This window comes from Felis catus, chromosome A2 (assembly GCF_018350175.1).
Source record: "Felis catus isolate Fca126 chromosome A2, F.catus_Fca126_mat1.0, whole genome shotgun sequence".
NCBI classification, from domain to species: domain Eukaryota; kingdom Metazoa; phylum Chordata; class Mammalia; order Carnivora; family Felidae; genus Felis; species Felis catus.
Window position 1 is genome coordinate 154,083,877 of NC_058369.1, and position 19,943 is coordinate 154,103,819.

The 19,943-nt window shown below is 37.5% G+C and overlaps 1 protein-coding gene across 5 annotated transcripts in view; it reads left to right on the plus strand.

The window, feature by feature from the left end:
* The window catches only part of UBN2 (ubinuclein 2), a 90,053-nt gene that overhangs the window by 59,503 nt on the left and 10,607 nt on the right, over positions 1-19,943 (plus strand). For 3 of the 5 annotated variants that reach the window (XM_045052825.1, XM_045052827.1, XM_045052826.1), the window contains 3 exons: positions 4,845-5,076; positions 5,513-5,602; positions 8,646-18,983. The exons of 1 other annotated variant lie outside the window; for it this stretch is intronic. In XM_045052825.1, the coding sequence (XP_044908760.1) occupies positions 4,845-5,076; positions 5,513-5,602; positions 8,646-8,695 (372 nt within the window). In that variant the 3' untranslated portion in view covers positions 8,696-18,983. Of the gene's footprint in view, positions 1-4,844; positions 5,077-5,512; positions 5,603-8,645; positions 18,984-19,943 lie in introns of those variants that run through there. One more of the 5 variants, XR_006594632.1, reaches the window with a different exon arrangement.

Genomic DNA, 19,943 nt, shown 5'->3' on the forward strand with positions numbered 1-19,943 from the left:
GTACTGTTTGAGATTCTTGTCAAGAAAATGGGTTTTACATAATCTGTTTCATAACAAGCTTTTAAAAAATACATAACATTTTATGATGTGTTCTTCAGTTCTTAAATGTTTTTTGAAAACAAGACTTTTATTGATTTGTGGAATTCTGTTGTCTAAAAAAGTACTGCTTCCTGTTTATGTGGAATAGGAACATCTAATGAAAGAATGTTTACCTTAGTGTTTGTAAATATTTCTGCTATTCAGTACAAGCTAAGCATCGGTATTCATTAACAAATGAAACCCAGATCATCATTCTGCCATCCCTGTAGGCCTAGGAATGAATTCATTGTAGAATTCTAATAAAAATAAAATTCAGTTAACTGATACTTCATTAGTTGAAATCTTGGACTCTCTGATGTTTTATCTATTAATTTTACTTTTATCAGAAATAAACTAGCAATCACTGATTAGGGATGGCATGTTAAAATTCAAGTTATAAACTAAGGTCTGGAGAGTTAGTTCACATTCTTATTACTTTTTGATGTTAATCTTTAATTTGAGTAAAGGAGAGATTTATAACAGAAATACCAGTTCCCTGCCAAATGGGTCCTCCTTCCTAGTGTCAGTTACTTTTAATTCCCCTAGGTTTTTGTGTGTTTTTAAGTATGAAAAATGGATGAAGACAATTTATTCATTTTAGTATTAACTTTTAACTTCTTGTCATGATAAGGCTTTTAGCTCGCTTTATACCTTTGCCATTCTCCTGAAAGAGTAAAATTACAGCCTTTGACCATGTAAACTATTGTCTCTGTTGAGCCTACTCATAAACTATGGTTTCATTTGCTTTCTTATTACAAGTTTTTGGCTTTTTTTCTGAAGTTAAAAATTCACTTTTTCCCCCCTTCACTTAGGAATTTAAAGCTAAATCTTTCTCCATTCTTTATCATCTCCAGTGTCTATCAGTTCTCTTTCCCACCCCCACCCCCATCCTTCTTGTATTTGATCATTTATCCCCCAGAGAAGCTAGATACTTGGCACAACAGTTGGTTTGTCATCAGGGAACCTATATGGCAGAATTTGTGTTTCCAAAAAAGAACTGCTTCCTTCTGGTTTTCTTCCTTTCTGAAATGCCTTTATGATGTGAAGGCCTTAGCGTTCCTGCCTTCAGACTGACCCTTTTTGTTCTGTCTTACCGGTTTGACTGAAGAAAAGGTCAGTAATTGAATAAGGTTGTTGGTAAGTTGGGGAGAACCGATGGCTTTTTGTTTTTAATGTAGCCTCTCATTGAAACCTGGCGGCCTCTAGATACCTGTTTCTCGAGTGCTCTGATACTAAAAAGAGATTCCCTATCCGTGCTTGCAAAACATTCAGTTCCTGTCTGAAAGACATCTCCAGCTATCTGTTCGTTTGCAGAGTGAAAAGGACAGGTCCTGAGTTTAACAGAAATTAAAATCTTTCTGGGTTCAGATTATCACCGCTACCTTCTTTCTATTTAATAACTTTCTGCTCAAGGCTTTCCTCTTCTTTCTAACCTTTCAGCCTGTCGATTTTCTATGAATTCTGTCTTTGCCACTTTATAATTCTCAAAATAATTCATTCCTTAAGCAAATGTTTATGAGATGTTTAATATGTGCCAGGCACTCTTCTAGGTGCTGGGGAAATAGAGTGAACATCATACTCAAGATTTCTCTTCTCATGGAACATATATTCCAGGTAGAGAGAGAAACAAAACACAAATTTTTAAAAAATATTTTAAGTGTTCTGAAAAATTAAAACAATAATATGATAAGGTGTGATTGCTGCTAACATAGATAAGGGAGTTGGGAAAAGCCTCTTTCAGGAGGCAACATTTGAGTGGGGAATTGAATAAGCAGGCCAGTCATTTGGAGATGGGGGGAATGAACAGTCCAAACTAGAGTGAAGACACTGAGATAGGAAAGAGCCTGACATGTAGGCGTGCACATCTAGACTAGGGAGAGATGGAGAGGTGATGAGATCTGAGATCAAGCAGAACCATGTGATGGAGGACCTTGTAGGCCATGATGAGAACTTGGGGTGTTAATGTGTTCAGTGGGAAGCTTTTGGAGGGTCTTCAACAGGGGAGTGGTATGGTTTGATTTATATTCCAAAAGATTACACTGGGTGTCGTGGAGAATGGGGGTGGGGGGGGGCACTAGTGCACTCACCAAAATAAAGCATGCGGTTAAAAAATTTTATATTATATATTATATTATATATATATTTATATTATATATTTATATTTATATATATATATTTATATTATAATATATATTATATATATATATAAATATATATAATGCCCACCACGGGAAGAGCAAGGTTTTCTTTTATATTTTCTCCTGGAAATAAAATGTGGAGGTCATGGAAGTATTTTTGATTATGGAGCATCATCCTGAACTTTGCCGATTTACATTTGCCTGTTTTATGTTGACAACTTCTCCTATATGCTTCCGAATCATAACGATAGGATACCCAACTTTTGAAAGGTCTCCATCTCATAAGAGAGAGAAATTTATAAATGCCATGTAACATTCAGATAATCTGATGTTTCATTTTAATTTTAGAAACAAAAGTGGATATCAAAGTTTTTTGAAAGCACAAAATGTTAGTTATGGCATGGTATCATTTTCAATTGCTCAGTTACTTAATTTTGGAAGTTGCTCTAATTTACACTTTCCAGCTATTTTAATACTTCAGTTAGCCTCCTCTAGAAAAGCTTGAGTTCTCCTTATTAGCAGCATCTAATGTTCCTTACTACGGGGTTTACTTGGGGCAAACGGTATTGGAGTGTGTGCACCATATTATCCTGGGATTACAATAGAATTATGATTAAAAAAGAACTCTTATTCTTAAACTGATGCAGGATCCCTTCAATCCAAATTGCTTCAAAGCGTTATTTCTAATTTAGTAATTCTTTCAAATTGTATCTGTTTTGTATATCATGGTTGGCTCAGTAAGGGAAAGACCTGAAAATAAGAAAAATAGCCAAGTCCAAGCAAAAGTGATGGAGATTTGTACTGAAGTGTTGGAGGAACTGGTGGTTTAAAAAAAAGTTTTTTAAAAAAAGTTTTTTTTTAAGAAAAAGAATATGTTGACAATGAATTCATCTTGTCTTGTTATTTTATGATGCCTAAAAACTAAGGTTTCGAGCCTGAGTGTTGAGAAAGAATGAGACTATTAATGATAGCCGTTGACAAATAGGGCGGGGTCGCATGATTGCAGGAGCTGATGAGTTCAGTTGTGGTTGATGAGTGTTCCATATCCAAGTGACATTCCTCACTGAGCTTTTAGATTTACAAGATTGAAACTGTGACGAAGTCAGAACTATGGATGTAAGTTTGAGAGCTAACAGAAAAGAAGGGAAGGCTGTTGGAGAAAGAGTTGTAAAACTAGAATTGAAGCCTTCTTGAGGATATTCTTCATTTTTTGTTTAGCACTGGCATGGAACATTTGGTGTATCAATATATGTTATTGGCATATAAGTATGGGGAGATCATTTACATGGATTGTTCATGGATTAACTAAGAAATAGATCAGCCCCTTTATTAATTAGTAATGTTTACTGCAAGAGTAGTTAACACAGAGATAAACCTGATAATAGTTAACATTGATTACTGACTAAAAAATATTCAAAGAATTCAGTTTTGTTGACTAAATTTAGAACCGTAAAATTTTTGGCCAGGGAAACTTAGAATCGGTAAAGATAAGACTACAAAAGAAAATTCACAGTTGCAGAAACTATAATAATATCTGATACTGAAAAAATTTTACTGTAATTTTTCTTAATAAGTACATATAGAAAAGAAAGTCAAAATGGGGACAGATTATTGCTGAATAGAAAATTGTTCAAAGAATTAAATTAGCTTAATGAGGTATATTTAAGTAATTTCTCAGTGAAAGCTAATTACTGCTTGCATATTTCAGATTTAAATGTGTTTTTCATAAACATGGCATCAAAGCCCAGGCAGAGGAGTATTAAAACACCTTTTTACCTTAAGGAGTCTTAAGTTGAGAAAAGTAGTGAAAATGGAAACCAGCTTTCAGGGGTTAAGGAGAAACTAAATAATATGGAAATGGAGGGTATCATTTAGTAAATTTGATAACAAAAGGAGTACAAATAAGTCAGGTTGTTTCTAGGGGTTGAGGAAGAGCCAGGGATAGCTGTGGTTATAAACAAAACAGAGCAAAAACAAAAACATGAGGACTCTATGTGACAAAGCAGAGGAAACATGGGGAAAGGCGTAATACTAGATATTTGTACCAGAAAGTTCTGCATAGGTGGGATTCATGGCATGGTCAGATGGTTAGTCTTGGAGAAGAGACAGGTAAGGCTAATGATGAGGAAGAACATCCGGGATGGCCTCATTTCTGTAAGGCTTTATGATGAAAGCAGATGGTATTGCATTAGGGGCTCTGAGAGAATCCTAGTCTGGAACAATAACCATGGGGATTGTGTCAGGAAGGTGGTAAAACAATGAAATTACCAGTCATTTTCAAAGATCATATTGAAATTGGATGAAATTAATGGCTAGTGAGTGGCTCAGATCTAGGGTATAGAAGCAAAAGTAGAAGTCTGAGGTGAGAAAGACATGTTAATACAGACATTAAAATAAGTCAAGGAGTCTAAACTGGTGATGAAGAGCTGAGTAGAGAATTATTTCCAAAACCAATATGGTAGCTCTTAGAAATATACTTTTCACCTCGGTCTTTATTTTCTGTCTCATGAAGTTTCTGTTAGAGTAGAGTTAGGACACAGTCTTGCGCCCATGAGGATATTAAATACAATAAATCAATTCAGGTTAAAGATTTGATTTCTTATGTATTTTGACCCCTGGTTTCTGCAGTCCACAGCAGGAGCATCATTATTGGCTAATGCCTCACCTCTGACTCTCATGACATCACCTTTGTCTGTAACAAATCAAAATGTGACTCCTTTTGGGATGCTGGGTGGCCTTGTTCCAGTGACCATGCCCTTCCAGTTTCCCTTGGAGCTACTTGGCTTTGGAACGGACACAGCTGGAGTGACAACCACCTCGGGATCTACCTCAGCCGCTTTCCACCATAGCCTAACTCAGAGTAAGTGGGGCTCTTTTAGTTACTTGCCTATGTAGTTTGACAGAACGGGAAAACTCATGAATTTATACTGATTGAGAGTAGTCCATTTGGAGTTAGTGAAGATTACAGAATTTTCTTTAAGAAATGCAGTTTAATTTCATTTATATAGAATAAATCAAATTGGTGGATTCAGAATTTATTTACAGTTCTTAAATGAACCATCTATACCACATTGCTATCTTAATGAAATTTATCATAAGAGGCAGTCAAATTTGCTGGGTTATTTGCATGTACGTATTTATATATGTACATTCTTTCAATGTATGTACTCTAAGGAGGACTTTGAAATCAGGGGCTATGCTTAACGTTATATAAATTAAACTATTTTCATTTTTTATCTAAGAGGGCTTAAGTGTTAGATTGAAGAAGATCACTGACAATTCTGTTTTTCTCTCAGATTTACTAAAGGGTTTACAGCCAGGAGCTCAGCATGCAGCAACACTTTCCCACTCACCTCTGCCTACACATTTACAGCAAACATTCAATGGTAAGAAAGCCACCTATTTTTTTCATCTCATAATATTTATATAGATTTATAGATTGGATTAAGCATCTCTGGAAACTAAATGGGATGTCAAAAGTTGGAAAAAACAGATTTCACATGACTGAATCCTCATTAGCAACAAACTCCTTGTAAGGAGAGGAAATCGGTAAAGAGACCTTTTGTTACATGTGGAGAAAAAAAAATATTTTTTGAGAGCAGAATAGCACGAGTGGGAGAGGGGCAGAGAGAGGGGAACAGAGAGAATCTTAAGCAAGGTCCACACCCAGCACGGTGCCCAGCATGGGGCTTGATCTCAGGAACGTGAGATCATGACCTGAGCCGAAACCAAGAGTAGGACATTGAACCCACCGAGCCACCCATACGCCCCTGAAGAAAACATGTTGAAGGTATTTGTTATATTGAAATGATAACGAAGAAGAGGATTCATAAAACAGTGTACAAAAGTCATGTCCAGTAGTTGCAATAGTTCACATTTTGAAGGTTTACTAAGTGTCAGTTAGTCTTGTGACTACTGACATGTATTAGCTAATTTAATCCTTACAACACCTGTGAGTGTGCTGGTAACAATCCCCATTGTTATAGATCAGGAAACTGAATTAGAGATAAACAACTTGCCCAAGATGATAAAGTAGTAAGTGATCTGAGATACAAATCTGGGAAGTCTAACTTGGTACCTTTTCTGCCTTTTAGCAGTAATTCAGTTAATACCCTCCAAACTGTATGTGTTACACTCTTGCAGCCCAGCTAGATCACTCTGAAATTAGATAGTGGACATTGGACATAACATATTGACCTCTAGGTTATTGCTTTCAACAGCAGTCGACCTCAGTAGACTGCTGATACTATTCTTGAAGGCCATTTTCAGGATCTTTTGAACAGAAATAAGTGTTCACCTGGCCTCTTAACTTTGCAGATTGACTGGGATCTCACTATTCTTTTTGGCCACTGCATTTAAAATGATCTTTGAAGGGGCACCTGGGTGGCTCAGTCAGTTAAGCATCCGACTTCAGCTCAGGTCGTGATCTCACAGTTGGTGAGTTTGAGCCCTGTGTTGGGCTCTCTGCTGTCAGCACAGAGCCTGCTTCAGATCCTCTGTCCCCGTCTCTTTCTGCCCCTTCCCTGCTCATTTTCTGTGTCCCTCTCTTTCTTCCTCTCTCTCTCTCAATAAAGAAATAAATAAATAAACTTAAAAAAATAAATAAAATGATCTTTGAGGGACACCTGCGTGGCTCATTTGGTTAAGTTTCTAGCTCTTGGTTTCAGCTCAGGTCATGATCTCATGCTTCATAAGATCAAGCTCCTTGAGAGAATGAATATAACTTCTCTATATTCATTTTACATATAATACAAACTTTTTCTGTAAAGGCCTCAACAGTAAATATTTTCAGCTTTGCAGGCCATGTAGTCTCTATCACAACTACTCAACTCCGCCATTCTAGTGCGAAAACAGCCATAGATAAATATGTAGCATGAGTGTGGCTGGGTTCCTATAAAACTTTTTAAAGTAGTGGTGGGCCACATTTGGCCCTTGGGCCAAACCTTGGTCTAGACAATCTCACAGTCCAGTTAATATGAGTATTTTATTTTGTAGTTTCCCAAAGCTGCGTTGAGCACAATCCTTCCTTGCCATTTTATGAATTTAATCATACCTTAGGTCACATCATTCTCTCTGCAAACACAAGTACATAATATCTCATTATGAATGGAAAAACCAATTCCTTAGATGTTGTCACCAAAGTTATTTTAATAGTGTCCTATTTATACAGCTTTTGAAACAATCATCCTCTCTCATTGATACAAAAGAGGCAGTTTCTTCAATAGAGGCAGTTTTTTGTTTTATGTTTTACCAGAGTAATTTAGATACCACGTGAATGAACCTAGCAGTGTGACATATGGTCTCCTCCAGCCTTAAGGTTGATCTTGTAATACGGCAATTTGTTCCTTTTCACCTGTGTGTCTCTGCCATTCATGCCTCCCCCTGCCTTTTTCTCTCAGGCTTAGGAGTGGGAGGCTTCATTGTCCTTGCTAAGGCAGTACCTTGTTAAACTTTCTCTATATTTTGTTGGCTCTTAAGGTCACTGGGTTCTAGTCTTGCCCATTTTAAATAGAGTAATCAACTAACTAAAATTTAAGAAATAAATCAGTATATAAATACATACAATAATCAACATTTTCCCAATTAAAATTTAAAAACCATATGTAAGGAGCACCTGGGTGGCTCAGTCGGTTGAGCATCCGACTTTGACTCAGGTCATGATCTCATGGTTTTGAGTTCGAGCCCCGCATCAGGTTCTGTGCTGACAGCTCAGAGCCTACAGCCTGCTTCGGATTCTGTATCTCCCTCTCTCTCTGCCCTTCCCCTGCTCACGCTCTCTCTCTCTCTCTCTCCCTCTCTCTCTCTCTCTGAAAAATAAATGAACATTAAACACACACACACACACACACACACACACACACACGTAAAACTAGAAACCGTTGTTCCCAGTTAGCAGACTTAACTATCACTTACAACTTTTGCCAGGTTAGGACCAAAACAAAGACTCAGCTGGATTTTTCACTACCAGTGTATCCCATTTATTTACATAAATAATCGAGAATTAAGTATCAAATGCTATGTCATGGCAAGGAATTTAATTTCACTTGCAAGAAAATGAAATTGACTTAGTCTTCTAAAGGGATCAAAAGATGTGGTAGGTTCCTTGAAGGTGGGGATTAATGTCTTTTATGTTCCTTTGTGATCCTCATAGCATTTGACACAGTGGGTTCTGAGGTGGATAATAATAGTATTTCAACTGAAAACCAATCGAACCACAGCCATTTGACTTAAGAGGATCATTTTTGTTGAGTTCTCTTATGTTTCTCAACCTCTGTAATGCCATGCATAGCATGTAAATTATTAAAGGTTATCTTTTTTAGCAGTGTCATTTCGCGTGGAAATTAAACGTTAATTGTTCTCATTGCTTTGCTTTTAATATGTATTTTTATAACACACCGACACAGCCCAATTAAACATCTCTTTTCTCAGATGGAGGCCAAAGTAAAGGGGACACTAAATTACCACGGAAATCTCAGTGACTTCCCAGCGAGCAATGGAGATGAGACACTCAGCTGGCTGATGGAATCTACCTGATGGGAAAGTACTCATGTGGTCATAGGGCTGCTGTTCTGTCGATGTTTACATTCTCTCGTCCCAAGCACTGTGGTGAGGAGGAAAAAAGAAAAGAGAACATTACTTGAGTCAAGCCAGGTGCAGGAGGAAGAAATGCTTTCGTGCAAAGTTAGTGACCTGTGGTCTCCTCTAAAGAAAGACAAAGTGACCATATTAACTGACTTGAAAGAGACTCAGTTGTCAAACCCACAGAAGTACAAATTTGATTTTTTTCCCCGGGGGAGAAAGAAGGAATCTGAGGATTTGGGTAAACTCCATCCATCCTGGGGGTTGGATCTGAACACTTGTAGACATAATCGCATAATAAAAGGCAGTCTATCTGGAATTAGGCCAGTTTGTCAGGAGTAACAATCATGTTTATCTGAGTGGACTATGCAGCAAATTTGCCACACAACAAAATTAATGACCCTGTGTTTGATCCAGACAGTAGCTGAGGAAATACTGTACTCTCACAAGTCCTGAACAAACTTGAATCTTCTCCAGTGTGTAGCAACCCCCCATGTAAATCAGTGGACTAAAGATGCTTCAGGAAAGTTATTTTAGCACAGTGATACATATTATTAAATCATCAAGATTTTTAAAAGTGAAGAAATTGAGCCTGTTGCTCTTAACAGACAAACTTAGATGTCCCCTTTTTGTAAAAGGGTCAATTTCATCTTCCATTCAGAAGCAGGTACTTAACTCTCCTTCAGGTGATTTGTGCATCTGGTATTGACTGGTTAATTCTTACTTCCATTCTTGATGTTAAAATGTGACTCTTCAGAAATGGGGATCTTTGACGTAGGGCTGCGACTTCGGTGCTCCTAGCCCCTGCAGGCCCAACACCCTGAACTGTAAACTTCCCCAGCCGCACCTCGGTTCACAACTTCTCCTGGTCTTGTAGCTAGTGGTACTTCAGGTGATTCTTAATTGTTGACAGAGACAGGCGTGAGTGTGTACTACACATGCCTCTTCGTTGGTCATTCAAATGGCATATATATATTTTTGGAATTTTTAAGATAGTATTTTAAAGGGAGGAATTACATTAGGATCATTATGTGTATAAGGGATTATTTTTTATAACAATCACAGTGTATTTTTACTCCCTATATCCAGTGTAGTGAAATTGATTTGGAGCATTTGGGATCTTAAAGCTTTATTAATATTTACTGAGAATATTGATATGTGAGTAAAGCTGCAGATAACGGGATAACAAAACTGCTTAGTTCTTATAGCTTCCTTATGCAAATACATACTCAACAAAGGATGTTAAGGGAGAAATTTATGGTTCTTTTTGAATATATTTGATTTGATTTTTTTTTTTTTCCCCTCACCTTTGGTCTTGTCTCCTTTTCTCCCTATTTAGGCTTCTGAATGTTTTCAAACTATACCCATGATTGGTGTAAGCTTGATCCATTTATAACAATAGACTAACCTAAAAAACAGCATGAAATTGATAGTAGCAAGATTTGCATCTTTTTTCATTACAAGTCACCCTATACCCTTACATTTCTTCAAATAAGTGTATTAACCTGGCCCTTTTTTCCTTTTACAAGCACAAGTCCCAAATAGCCTATAGGACTGTGAATAAATTACCACAGATCTGTTCAGATCTGTATACCTATATTTTGACTTCAAAGTCACATTGGCTTGCTTCATAGCAACAAGTTAATAAGTAACTGAAAGCTTTAGTTCCAAGAACTTTTTACAGTAAGGGGAAAGGATTATTTCAAAGGAATCACTGATATAATTACTTGCCCCTAAGAATTTAGTTTACCAGTAAAACATAAGAATGTTGTATCAACCCCAGTTGGAAGGATATTGGGATGTTGCAGCGAGGCTTGACTTGAATCGAATATGTTTAATTAAAGGTTGTTTGGTTTTTTAAATTAGGGAAGCTTACCCAATTCTTGAGTTATTCGAGTGTAGTATACCTGTTGCTTTTATCTAATTTGGAAAAAGAAGTCTTTGCCAATACTCTATGGGAGTTTTCCTTTGGGAAGCAATAGCCTTTGTTTTACTTCCCACACCAGGAGAGAAGTCACAGTGCATACTAATCTCTCTTCCTGCTGATAATTGTGTACGTGTTCATCTGTGTGCATATGAAGATTTATTTATATATAAATTCATTACTAATGTAAGTCAGGGAATAATTTCGGTTTCTTAAATCCATCAGTTCTGAATCATGCTACGTGAAGATCCCTGACAATTCTTGGTTGTCATTAGAGAAGAACAGAATTATCAATTCTTCCCCCAAGTATTATTTTATAACTAACCATTAAAATTATCTGAAGGCTCTTGGCTCTGAAAAGTCCATATATATGGAGATGATATTCTATTCTCTTCACTCTTGATTCCTTGAGGACTGCTACCTGGTTCCCCCCCTCAGCCCCCCACCACATTTTCACTAACTTTCGTCCATTTCAATCAAGACGACCCTTTTATGTTGTACAAATGAAACAAACATCTTTATATTTCTTAATAGATAAGTATGACCAGAGAGCTCCTAGATGTAAATACAGAACTGTTTCTTTTCTAGACCATAACATTGAAAATGGTGTCCATACTTTATGGGTGCCTGTCTTTACAGTTTTTCTTACTAAATACAACCATATAAATTGGTTATTTTTTAGCACAGAGACTTGTGACTCATACTGTATTTTTGCACTTAAAAGTCAAATCGTGTTATTTTTTAAAACGGTGAGTAATTGGAAAGGATATAGAGCAATGTGTATTTCTGAAGAGCATTAGCAACATCCCAATGCAAAAATAATCAGCACACTTAATTATGTCCCACTCAGCGGGATTCTTGATTCAGGAAAATTAAGCTGTTTTGTTTTCAACTGTCGTGTATTTTAAATTGCCTTCACTGATGTATAAGCTGTTACTGTACATACAAGTTAATCCTCAGTATTCACAAGCAATAACGGTCAGCAGAGTTGTCTTCAGAGATAGCAGTGCTGAGCCTCAGTTGGAGACTGTTTGGGAGCAAAGTGTCAAGCTCATTCAGAGCCTCCAAAGTCAATGCAAGCAATAATTCCACTATAACTCAATTCTAATTCTTTCTCACATGCTTCTCAAATCCAAGTGTAAAAGAAATGATGGTTTTAAAACAGCCTGAAGAAAAACGTTTTGGAAAAAGAAGTGAAGTTAATCTGAAGTCACAAAATCCCGATATTCTGAGGAAATCAGAGGATTGTGTTAGTACATTCTGTCATGCCTGCCACCCCTTTGATGGATGTTGTTAGCCCAAATTACATTTTTTTATATCCTAGAAGTTGAATAGGGTGTATTGCATCACCGAGGTAGGAGGAAGAACCGGGCACATACATGTTTGGATACTGTGGGTTTGACACCTGTTTGAAAACAACTTATTGGGAAATATTTTTAACCCAGGATCCCCACCCACCCACCCCACCTCACCCCACCCCCTCCAAAGCAGATCTAAATTGTTTACTACCCAGGGTTGGAAAGGGCAGACACGTCAAGTCTGTTCCAGTTGCCCTTACCACTCCCCTTTCCACCTCTACTTGGTTCAAGACGTTTTCTGAAATGGAAATTCTGCTGTTAATCAAACTGCCATTGATTGTGAGAACTCTATGTCCCTTGGGATCATCTCTTAGAACTCCAGTTATCTATCATATTTGCTGCTACATTTGTAACATGAACTTTGCCTGTATTGGTCGATTTTAATCTAATTTACAGTTCTTCATTTCTAGGAGGTTTTGTCATATAACTTGACCCATGTATAGAGTTAGGATACTTTATTTTAGGAGTGTACCGTAAAAGCACACTGGTTGGTCCCTGTATTCTTTTTATTATCACTTAGGTTTTGAATTTATGTTTGCCTTTTTGGTTCGTTGATGTTTTGTTTTGCTTTGTTTTAAATTAGAAATAGAAGAGTGAGAAAAATCTATAATCAGGCCAAACTTGAGAACTTTCCCTTGTGCTTCAGCACTATAGTTTCTGCTGACCATATGTTCTCAAAAGGGGCACTTTTACTTTCTCCTGTGCATGTATGATTGTTTTGTTATGTTTTTTGCTTTTGTAATAAGCAGAAGAAAAATGCAGTAGTAGGTAAATGATTACAAACATGTTCTGCAATTTTATTTTATAAAATTTAAGGGGAAAAGTTTAACTCTGTAAATCATTTCTTAGCTCTGGTAAAATGCTTATTCCTCTAAAACACGCTCAATTCAGGCCTTTGTCTTCGTTAAGTGCCTTTTTTTTCTTTCTTTTTCCCCCCTCTTGAAAGTGTTCTCAGATACCCTAAAGTACAGGCTAATAAGTCAGGGGATTCAGGAGGAAGAATCTCATACTTGCCAACATCATGTCATGCTGTAATATTATTCTTCCTTTTTTTGTTTTATAAGTATAAGGATATATGTATAAGATACATACATACATATATATGTATACATATGTAATATACATACCCATATATATACATATATATACATATACATATATATACATATACATATGTGTGTGTGTGTGTGTGTGTGTGTGTGTGTGTGTGTGTATAACTAGTAGCTGCTGTACCATCGCATCCTTTCCAAACACACTCCTTTCAGTGTTTGCAAAACTTCTGGCTTGTTTATTCCATTGTTTTAGTCAATTCAAATGGGTAGATTGGGAAACTGTCTTTATACAAGATGCTATCTTCCCCCTTTGAGTATCTGTTTGTAGAAGTTAACAAAAATACCTAAATATAATCAGTCATTTATTTCAAGTAAAATAAATTTAGTGGACTCATTGACCATCCTGGATGTAACCCACTGCTCTGTGCCCTTCAAACTTGGCATGAGTACTATTGGAGAAAGCATTGGAATAACAGTCTTTTGTGGGTCAAGTTGATAAGGAGCACTTATCAAGTTATGGCAGGCAAGACTAAAGACATGGGCAGCTAGAGTCAGAAGCTTGGTGTTGTATCTGAATAAGTTTTGAACAAAGATGGCAGCTTTGTCAACATTAAACGTGCATCAGATTTTTCTCTGGGAAATTATTTTTGAAGAATTCATATAGCTGTATATCTGTGAAAAGGTTAATAGACTCAGAAAGACTTCAGATACTCATGTAAACACTCATATAACCTATAGCATTCTTGAGAGATCTTCAGTTTTCTTTTTATTTGCCAGATAATTACATTTGGCTTACTCTGATTTTATGGTTATTTAGATTTCTCCCTTGAACAAACTGGCCTAATTTTCAGTATCTAAGATTCATCCGTTTCTTGTTAAAAACAGGTATGATACATTAAGGGAGACTAAGTTGAACCAATCCTCAAAGCCCAGTACAAATATATCTAATAAGTGCCCCCTTTTAAAGACATTTTAATTGAGAAGAGGAGACGGGTGGCGAACAAGAAAGCAGCGGCTCCTGGTAGCGCTACCTGAGAGCACAGCGCTTATCTGGCAGCCTCAGTTCAGGCGAGTCATTCTTGAATTACTATATTTAACAGGGGGAATATCATTTAACCTTCGTGCCTCAGACTACCCATTCGAAAATTGGGTATAATAATATTCACCTACCTCCCAGGGATATCAGAGACTTTACTATTTCAAAAATACTTTGAGTTTTTCTAAAATGTCCTATAGATTTAAAAAGTATCACCATCTTCCCGCAGAGGCTAAAAAATGTGTCCCCATGATGGGTATAAAAAGCACCATATGATTTTTAAGTTTAAAGAAGAATCACTGGAATTCTAATTTAGATGCGTATTATTTAAACATTTGTGGTGGGATGAAAATGGTTAGTTTCAGGTTAATAAGTGGGGAGGGGGAATAACACTAAGTTGCTTAATTGTAAGTAGATTTTCTTTTTTAGCCTTTTATGGTGTTAATACACGTGTGATTTTTGCCAAGGCCGTGGAGCTGCAGCTAGGTAAAGGTTGGGTGATTGGCTACTGAAGTTGATAAATGATCCTGAAAGTTTTTTCCGTCTCACTTTTCCATCTTCTCAGTCTGCTTTCCTTAGAGCACTTGTTTGGTGATGGAAAGCTAAGCCTTTAGCTTCTAAGCAGGAATGGACAACTCCTCATTCTTGTAAATCAGAGATTGTGTATTGTTCATGTCACTACTGGCTTCTCTGGCTTTGCCCTGAAGGAGCAGGCGCTACACGCAGTCAGCTGGGTGTACCGTTAGCCCGGCGACCTCTGTGTAATTCAGACTCCTTCCACCCACGACGGAGGCGGAGTCATCTGCCACTCAGGTTACAGAAGAATGGGGAGAGGGGAGGCAGGATTCGCTTCTTAGCTGGGACACGGGTGGGAAGGGTGGGGGTAGAAGGAAACCGGTTTTTGCTCATCTCTAAGGAAGAAACGAAGATCATTTTATTCCACTTTCCATCCTGGCATATTAAGTAGTGATGCTTACAATTTTCCTTTATCGTTTCAAACAACAGCAACAACGGGGAAAAATGGATGCTGCATTTTTAGTTAGGGCTAAATGCTAAGCAACAATTATTAGAGAGTGTGTGCAGAATTAAATTACAGCACAGATTCAGGGTCAGGAAGGAGAATGTAGACTGTAAGGAAGAAATTATCCAGCTCAAGTGAGTCAAGAGAAAGCACCATGCCCAAGCAAACCAAGCATCTGGGTTAATTCCCACAACTGGCCAAGGCCCATTTAATATCTAGTGATAGGATGTTTTTCCTTAAAAATCACTTTTTGGTTGTTTACTGCTTTTTCCAGATAAGGCCTTAGTTAGTGACCTCTAAATATCAGCTATGCAGATAAACGTACTCTTTATTTTCCACATTTCCCTCTTTTTCCATGCTTCAGATAATAGATGTTAAATGACTTCTACCCAAAGAAATAAGGCATAAGGGTTTTGTTGAATGTGTGTTTGTTCCTCTAGGGAAAACTAACAGAAGCATAACACAGAGATATTTTGTGTGTTCCTCTATCCTAAAATGTGAACTTTATATTCAAAAACTTAAGTACAGATCCTTTTACTGGTGCAAAACTGTAGTTAGAATCATGGAGTGTCTTTGGGTTGTTAAGATAAAATAGTCCCAGTGTTCAGTTCTGAGAACGTTTTAGATTCTGTGGCACAGTGTTCAGGTTTATAGAGCTGAACAGTTGGTCAGACTCTAATTAAAAATAGCTTTGAATATTTAATGTTGAATTCCTTCTTTCCTCATTCTTCTTACCTCTAGTTTGAGCTCTTAAGTTAACCATTTCATCAGCTAGTTGCTACACTAGAATATCACTTGCATGTTGTCAAGAGTCTGGAGCAGAAAGGTTAGACTTTCACCTCCTTTTCTCACTCACCTGGCCCATCTTTCCCGTGTCTCCACTGAATTCAGAAGGGAAGACTACAGTACAGGCATCGTCCAGGAGACTGTTTATATCCTAGCACAGACTCAGACAGGAACTCAGAGGAGTTTAATCAGACTGTCTTTGAACAACTTGACAGTAAATGACATTTTTCTCAGATACTCCCAAAGTACTGTTTGCTTGAAAGTAGCTATTTGTGACCTTTATTTAATTTCCTCATACTGTAATTCTTGGACTTCTCAGTCTTTCTTACCTATTTCTATTTAGAATAGGTTAGCAGTTTTCTGAACTGTTTCCCAAACAGGTCAAGAATACTTCCAGAAATCTCGGTAGTATAATTAAGGGGGTCTGTATTTCCAGGATTCGGAATCATCACTGGTGACTGGAATTTTTTTTTTCTCTTCTCCCTTGTATTAAAAACTAGATTACTCTCCTACTACACAGTGTGGTAGCTGTAATTCATGGCCTCCTCTTGATACTTTTCAAGGTTATTCAAAAAAGATGCAGACTTTTATTAAGGGCTCTTATTTCTCCTAATACTCTTCCTTGCTTATTTTCATACTGCCCCTGGAATAAACCTACTTTTGCAAAGGTCTGAGTCACACAGGCCATATAAATTCTTGCCAGTTTTAATGTTCCTCAGAAGACTCTGCCCATTATTTTCTCCCATTTTGCTAATAATAATATAATTCTATTTTACCTTAAATCTAGTTTTAAAATATTTTGTAATAGAGCACTAATGGAAACCTAATTGAAATACAAAAAAGATAACTATTCCTCAAGATAACTTGGAAATACTTCTGTTTTTGAAGTTAACAGCTCCACCTACCCCCAAGCACATTTCAGAGTCAGCAGTAACGAAGACCAGCCACTTGGCATGTTTTTCTGTGTGACAACCTGCCTTTAATTTGTCAGGTCTTACCTACCTTGTATTTTCTGTCCTCGCAACCATAAACTTTCCTCATTTTTGGCTGTCGTGTGCTGTTTGCAGGGTTGACGTGCCCTGTGGCAGCACATAGGATTTTTCTTTCCCATACCTGCAAATTTACCAAGGATGACCCCGGTTTGGGCAAGGGGCATTAAAAGACAAAGAAGTTACTCTCAGCTGATAAAAGTATTGCTGTTTTTATATAGTGAGTTTAGAAAATTGGCCAAAGATGGCCAACTTTTTAAATCCTGGCTATGCCTACATAATTAATTACATATCCCGTCTGAGACCTTCTGATAAGTAAGGGGCCCTTCCACCAGTAGAGGCAGGTTTGCAAGCTACAGATAATTTCCTCTGACCTATGGCCAGCCATAGAAAAGATTCAAGCTTTGTACCGTCCTTTTGTTGGCTGTCAGTTGAAAAATTATAGAAAGTATCAAAATATCAAACTGTTCTTAAGAAGAGTATGTAATCTGGGGCTTGCCTTTGTGTTTTGCTCACTAAACGTTGTCAAGCTTAAAAGAAAAGGAAATGAAATCTCTGGCTGGTGAAAATTTTGTGCCCCCAACAATATGTTAATCAAAGTCTACCAAGGTAGCTAAGTGATGGGTGTTTTCTCTCTTTCATTACAAGCAAGAAAGTTTATTCGCAGTTGTAAAATTATAGCGGAACTGCAGACCTATTTGCTATAACTGATTGGAAATAAAGATTCTGATTTTTAGTCTGGGTAAGCACATATTTCCAACACTTGTGGTATGCATTTTGATAAGGGAGAGACTTTTGTTTGGTAACAGAAGGAAAAAACAGGACTTATTGATACAGTGAACGTTCACTCTGTAGAGGAACTTCCCTCCAGGTACACATCTTCCTCTTACCTTAGCCGCCTCCGCACTTGGTAGAGATGCCAACATGTTTCACAACCGATCTTGAAGGAAGGAGCCTAAAGAATTGCTGCTCCTCTGGGTGAAAGGCACTGATTACTGTATTGCGTTTGTTTGTAGGGAGGTGCGTTTTTGCTCACTTGAAGGGATATACTGTATTTTAAATAAGTGTGTGACTTAATATTTGGGGATTTTTTTTTCCTCCTTTAAAACTGGACCTGAACACAGCTTTGAGTTGATATTTGTAATAATCTCAGGACCTGAAAGATTGTAGCATTTAGTGTGTCTTAAAAATTATGTACTGTACCAGCCATGGATTTTTGTAAATATACCTGTCTCCCTTTTTTGTATTATTTTAGTAAAAAAAATAATAAATTTAAATAAAAGGGGGTGGTGATGACATGTGAATGGGTGTGGGTATGTATGTGTGTGTGTTTGTATAAGGCTCTTTTGAGACGAACTGGTGCTTGTTTAATTTCCGGCTCTGAGGAGAGCAGGAATATGGCCAAACTGCTGCTACCGACCCTGCACTGAGCCCAGGTGTTTCCATTTTGTCTTTCCCAGTGCTTGATTGGACGCGGGCCACCAGGAAATGACTCAGAAGCTAAACTCTTCTTCCCACTGCCACCTTGCCTTTGCATTCTCGGTTCTGCACACCCTTTGAACTTCCGTGGCAAAGCTTTCCAAACTCTGGGTGGCTTGTCGGTCTGTAGTTTTCAGAGAGCTCTTGTCACTATTTTCTAAGAAGAAAGAAGGACAGGTAAATTTCGTAACCAAAAAATAATCACACATTTCATAAAACCCTGATGAATTCTGGACATGTGAGAGGGCTTAAACATTCCTAAATGTGGATCTGTGAATTGAGAAAATCAGCCCCGTGGATATACGCCTTCAGTGCAGGGAAAAAAATTTTTCTTTTTTTTCTTTTTTTTTTTTTTTTTTTTGTTGCAACAGCCTTGCTCATATTCCAGGTATAGTTAGCAAATCCCTGTTTTAAAGCAGGAGCCTTATTTGATTCCGTGTAGATGTTTCCTGTCTATCCTTTGTGACAGGACCTTTTACATGAGTGTTTTTTCTTTTTGTATGTGTTATGTGTTGTATTAAATAAAGAGGAATGTACATATTACTCTTGTGTCTGTTGTATTATTGGGCTAACTTGGATTTTAATACCTCATTCTTTTAGTAGTGGTTGAGCATCTGTTGTCTGTATTGTACTGTGCTGAGCGCTATCGGATACAGAAGTAAAGGGCAGGGGCCCCACCTTCAGGGTATTGACAAACACTTTGCAATCTCATGACAAGTTAAAAGGTAACGATTCGAAATTTGTCACAACGGTGTGGTCCATTGCTGCCTGACATGTGAGTTCAGAACAGGGAAGAAATTGGACTGGAGTGATCTGGGAAGATTTTGTCAATTGGATGGCACTGAGCTGGGTCTCAGGATACTGGGATTTGGCTAGGAAGAAGGAAAGAGGAATGTCCTGAGCAGAGTCAGGAAATAGACGAGGCTGGTGTGAGGTGTATACTGGGATTGGTAGAAGCCAGACTGTGGAAGTCCTGGAATGTAGGCTTGCTAGGTTCTTCCTCTGGGTTATAGGGTGTGTGTGTGTGTGTGTGTGTGTGTGTGTGTGTGTGTGTGTGTGAGTGTGACAGAAAGCAAGGAATACTACTACTAGGATCAAAGTTTGAAATGTAGATATGGGAATTCGGCAGAACTGATCATCTTTGGGGTGTCTGGCTGGCTTAGTTGGTGGTAGAATGTGCAACTTGATCTCAGGGTCATGGGTTCAAGGCTCATGTTGGGGATAGAGATTACTTAAAAAAAAAAAAAAAAGACCCCCAAACAAGAAGTGATCACCTTTTCAATCCTTACTTGTAGAAGACCTCTGGAGAAAATATTATTAAGATAAAGAGTAGAAAAAGAATTCAATCTTAGAACTCTGGTGAAAGAGTGGGAAAAGATGACACAGAAAGCAACATGTGAGAGAAATTCAACAGTTTGTCATTTATAAGCGAATATGTATATATGCATAGAAAATACAGAAAAGACATATACCCCAAAGTATAGAGTGATTATATGAGTGTTT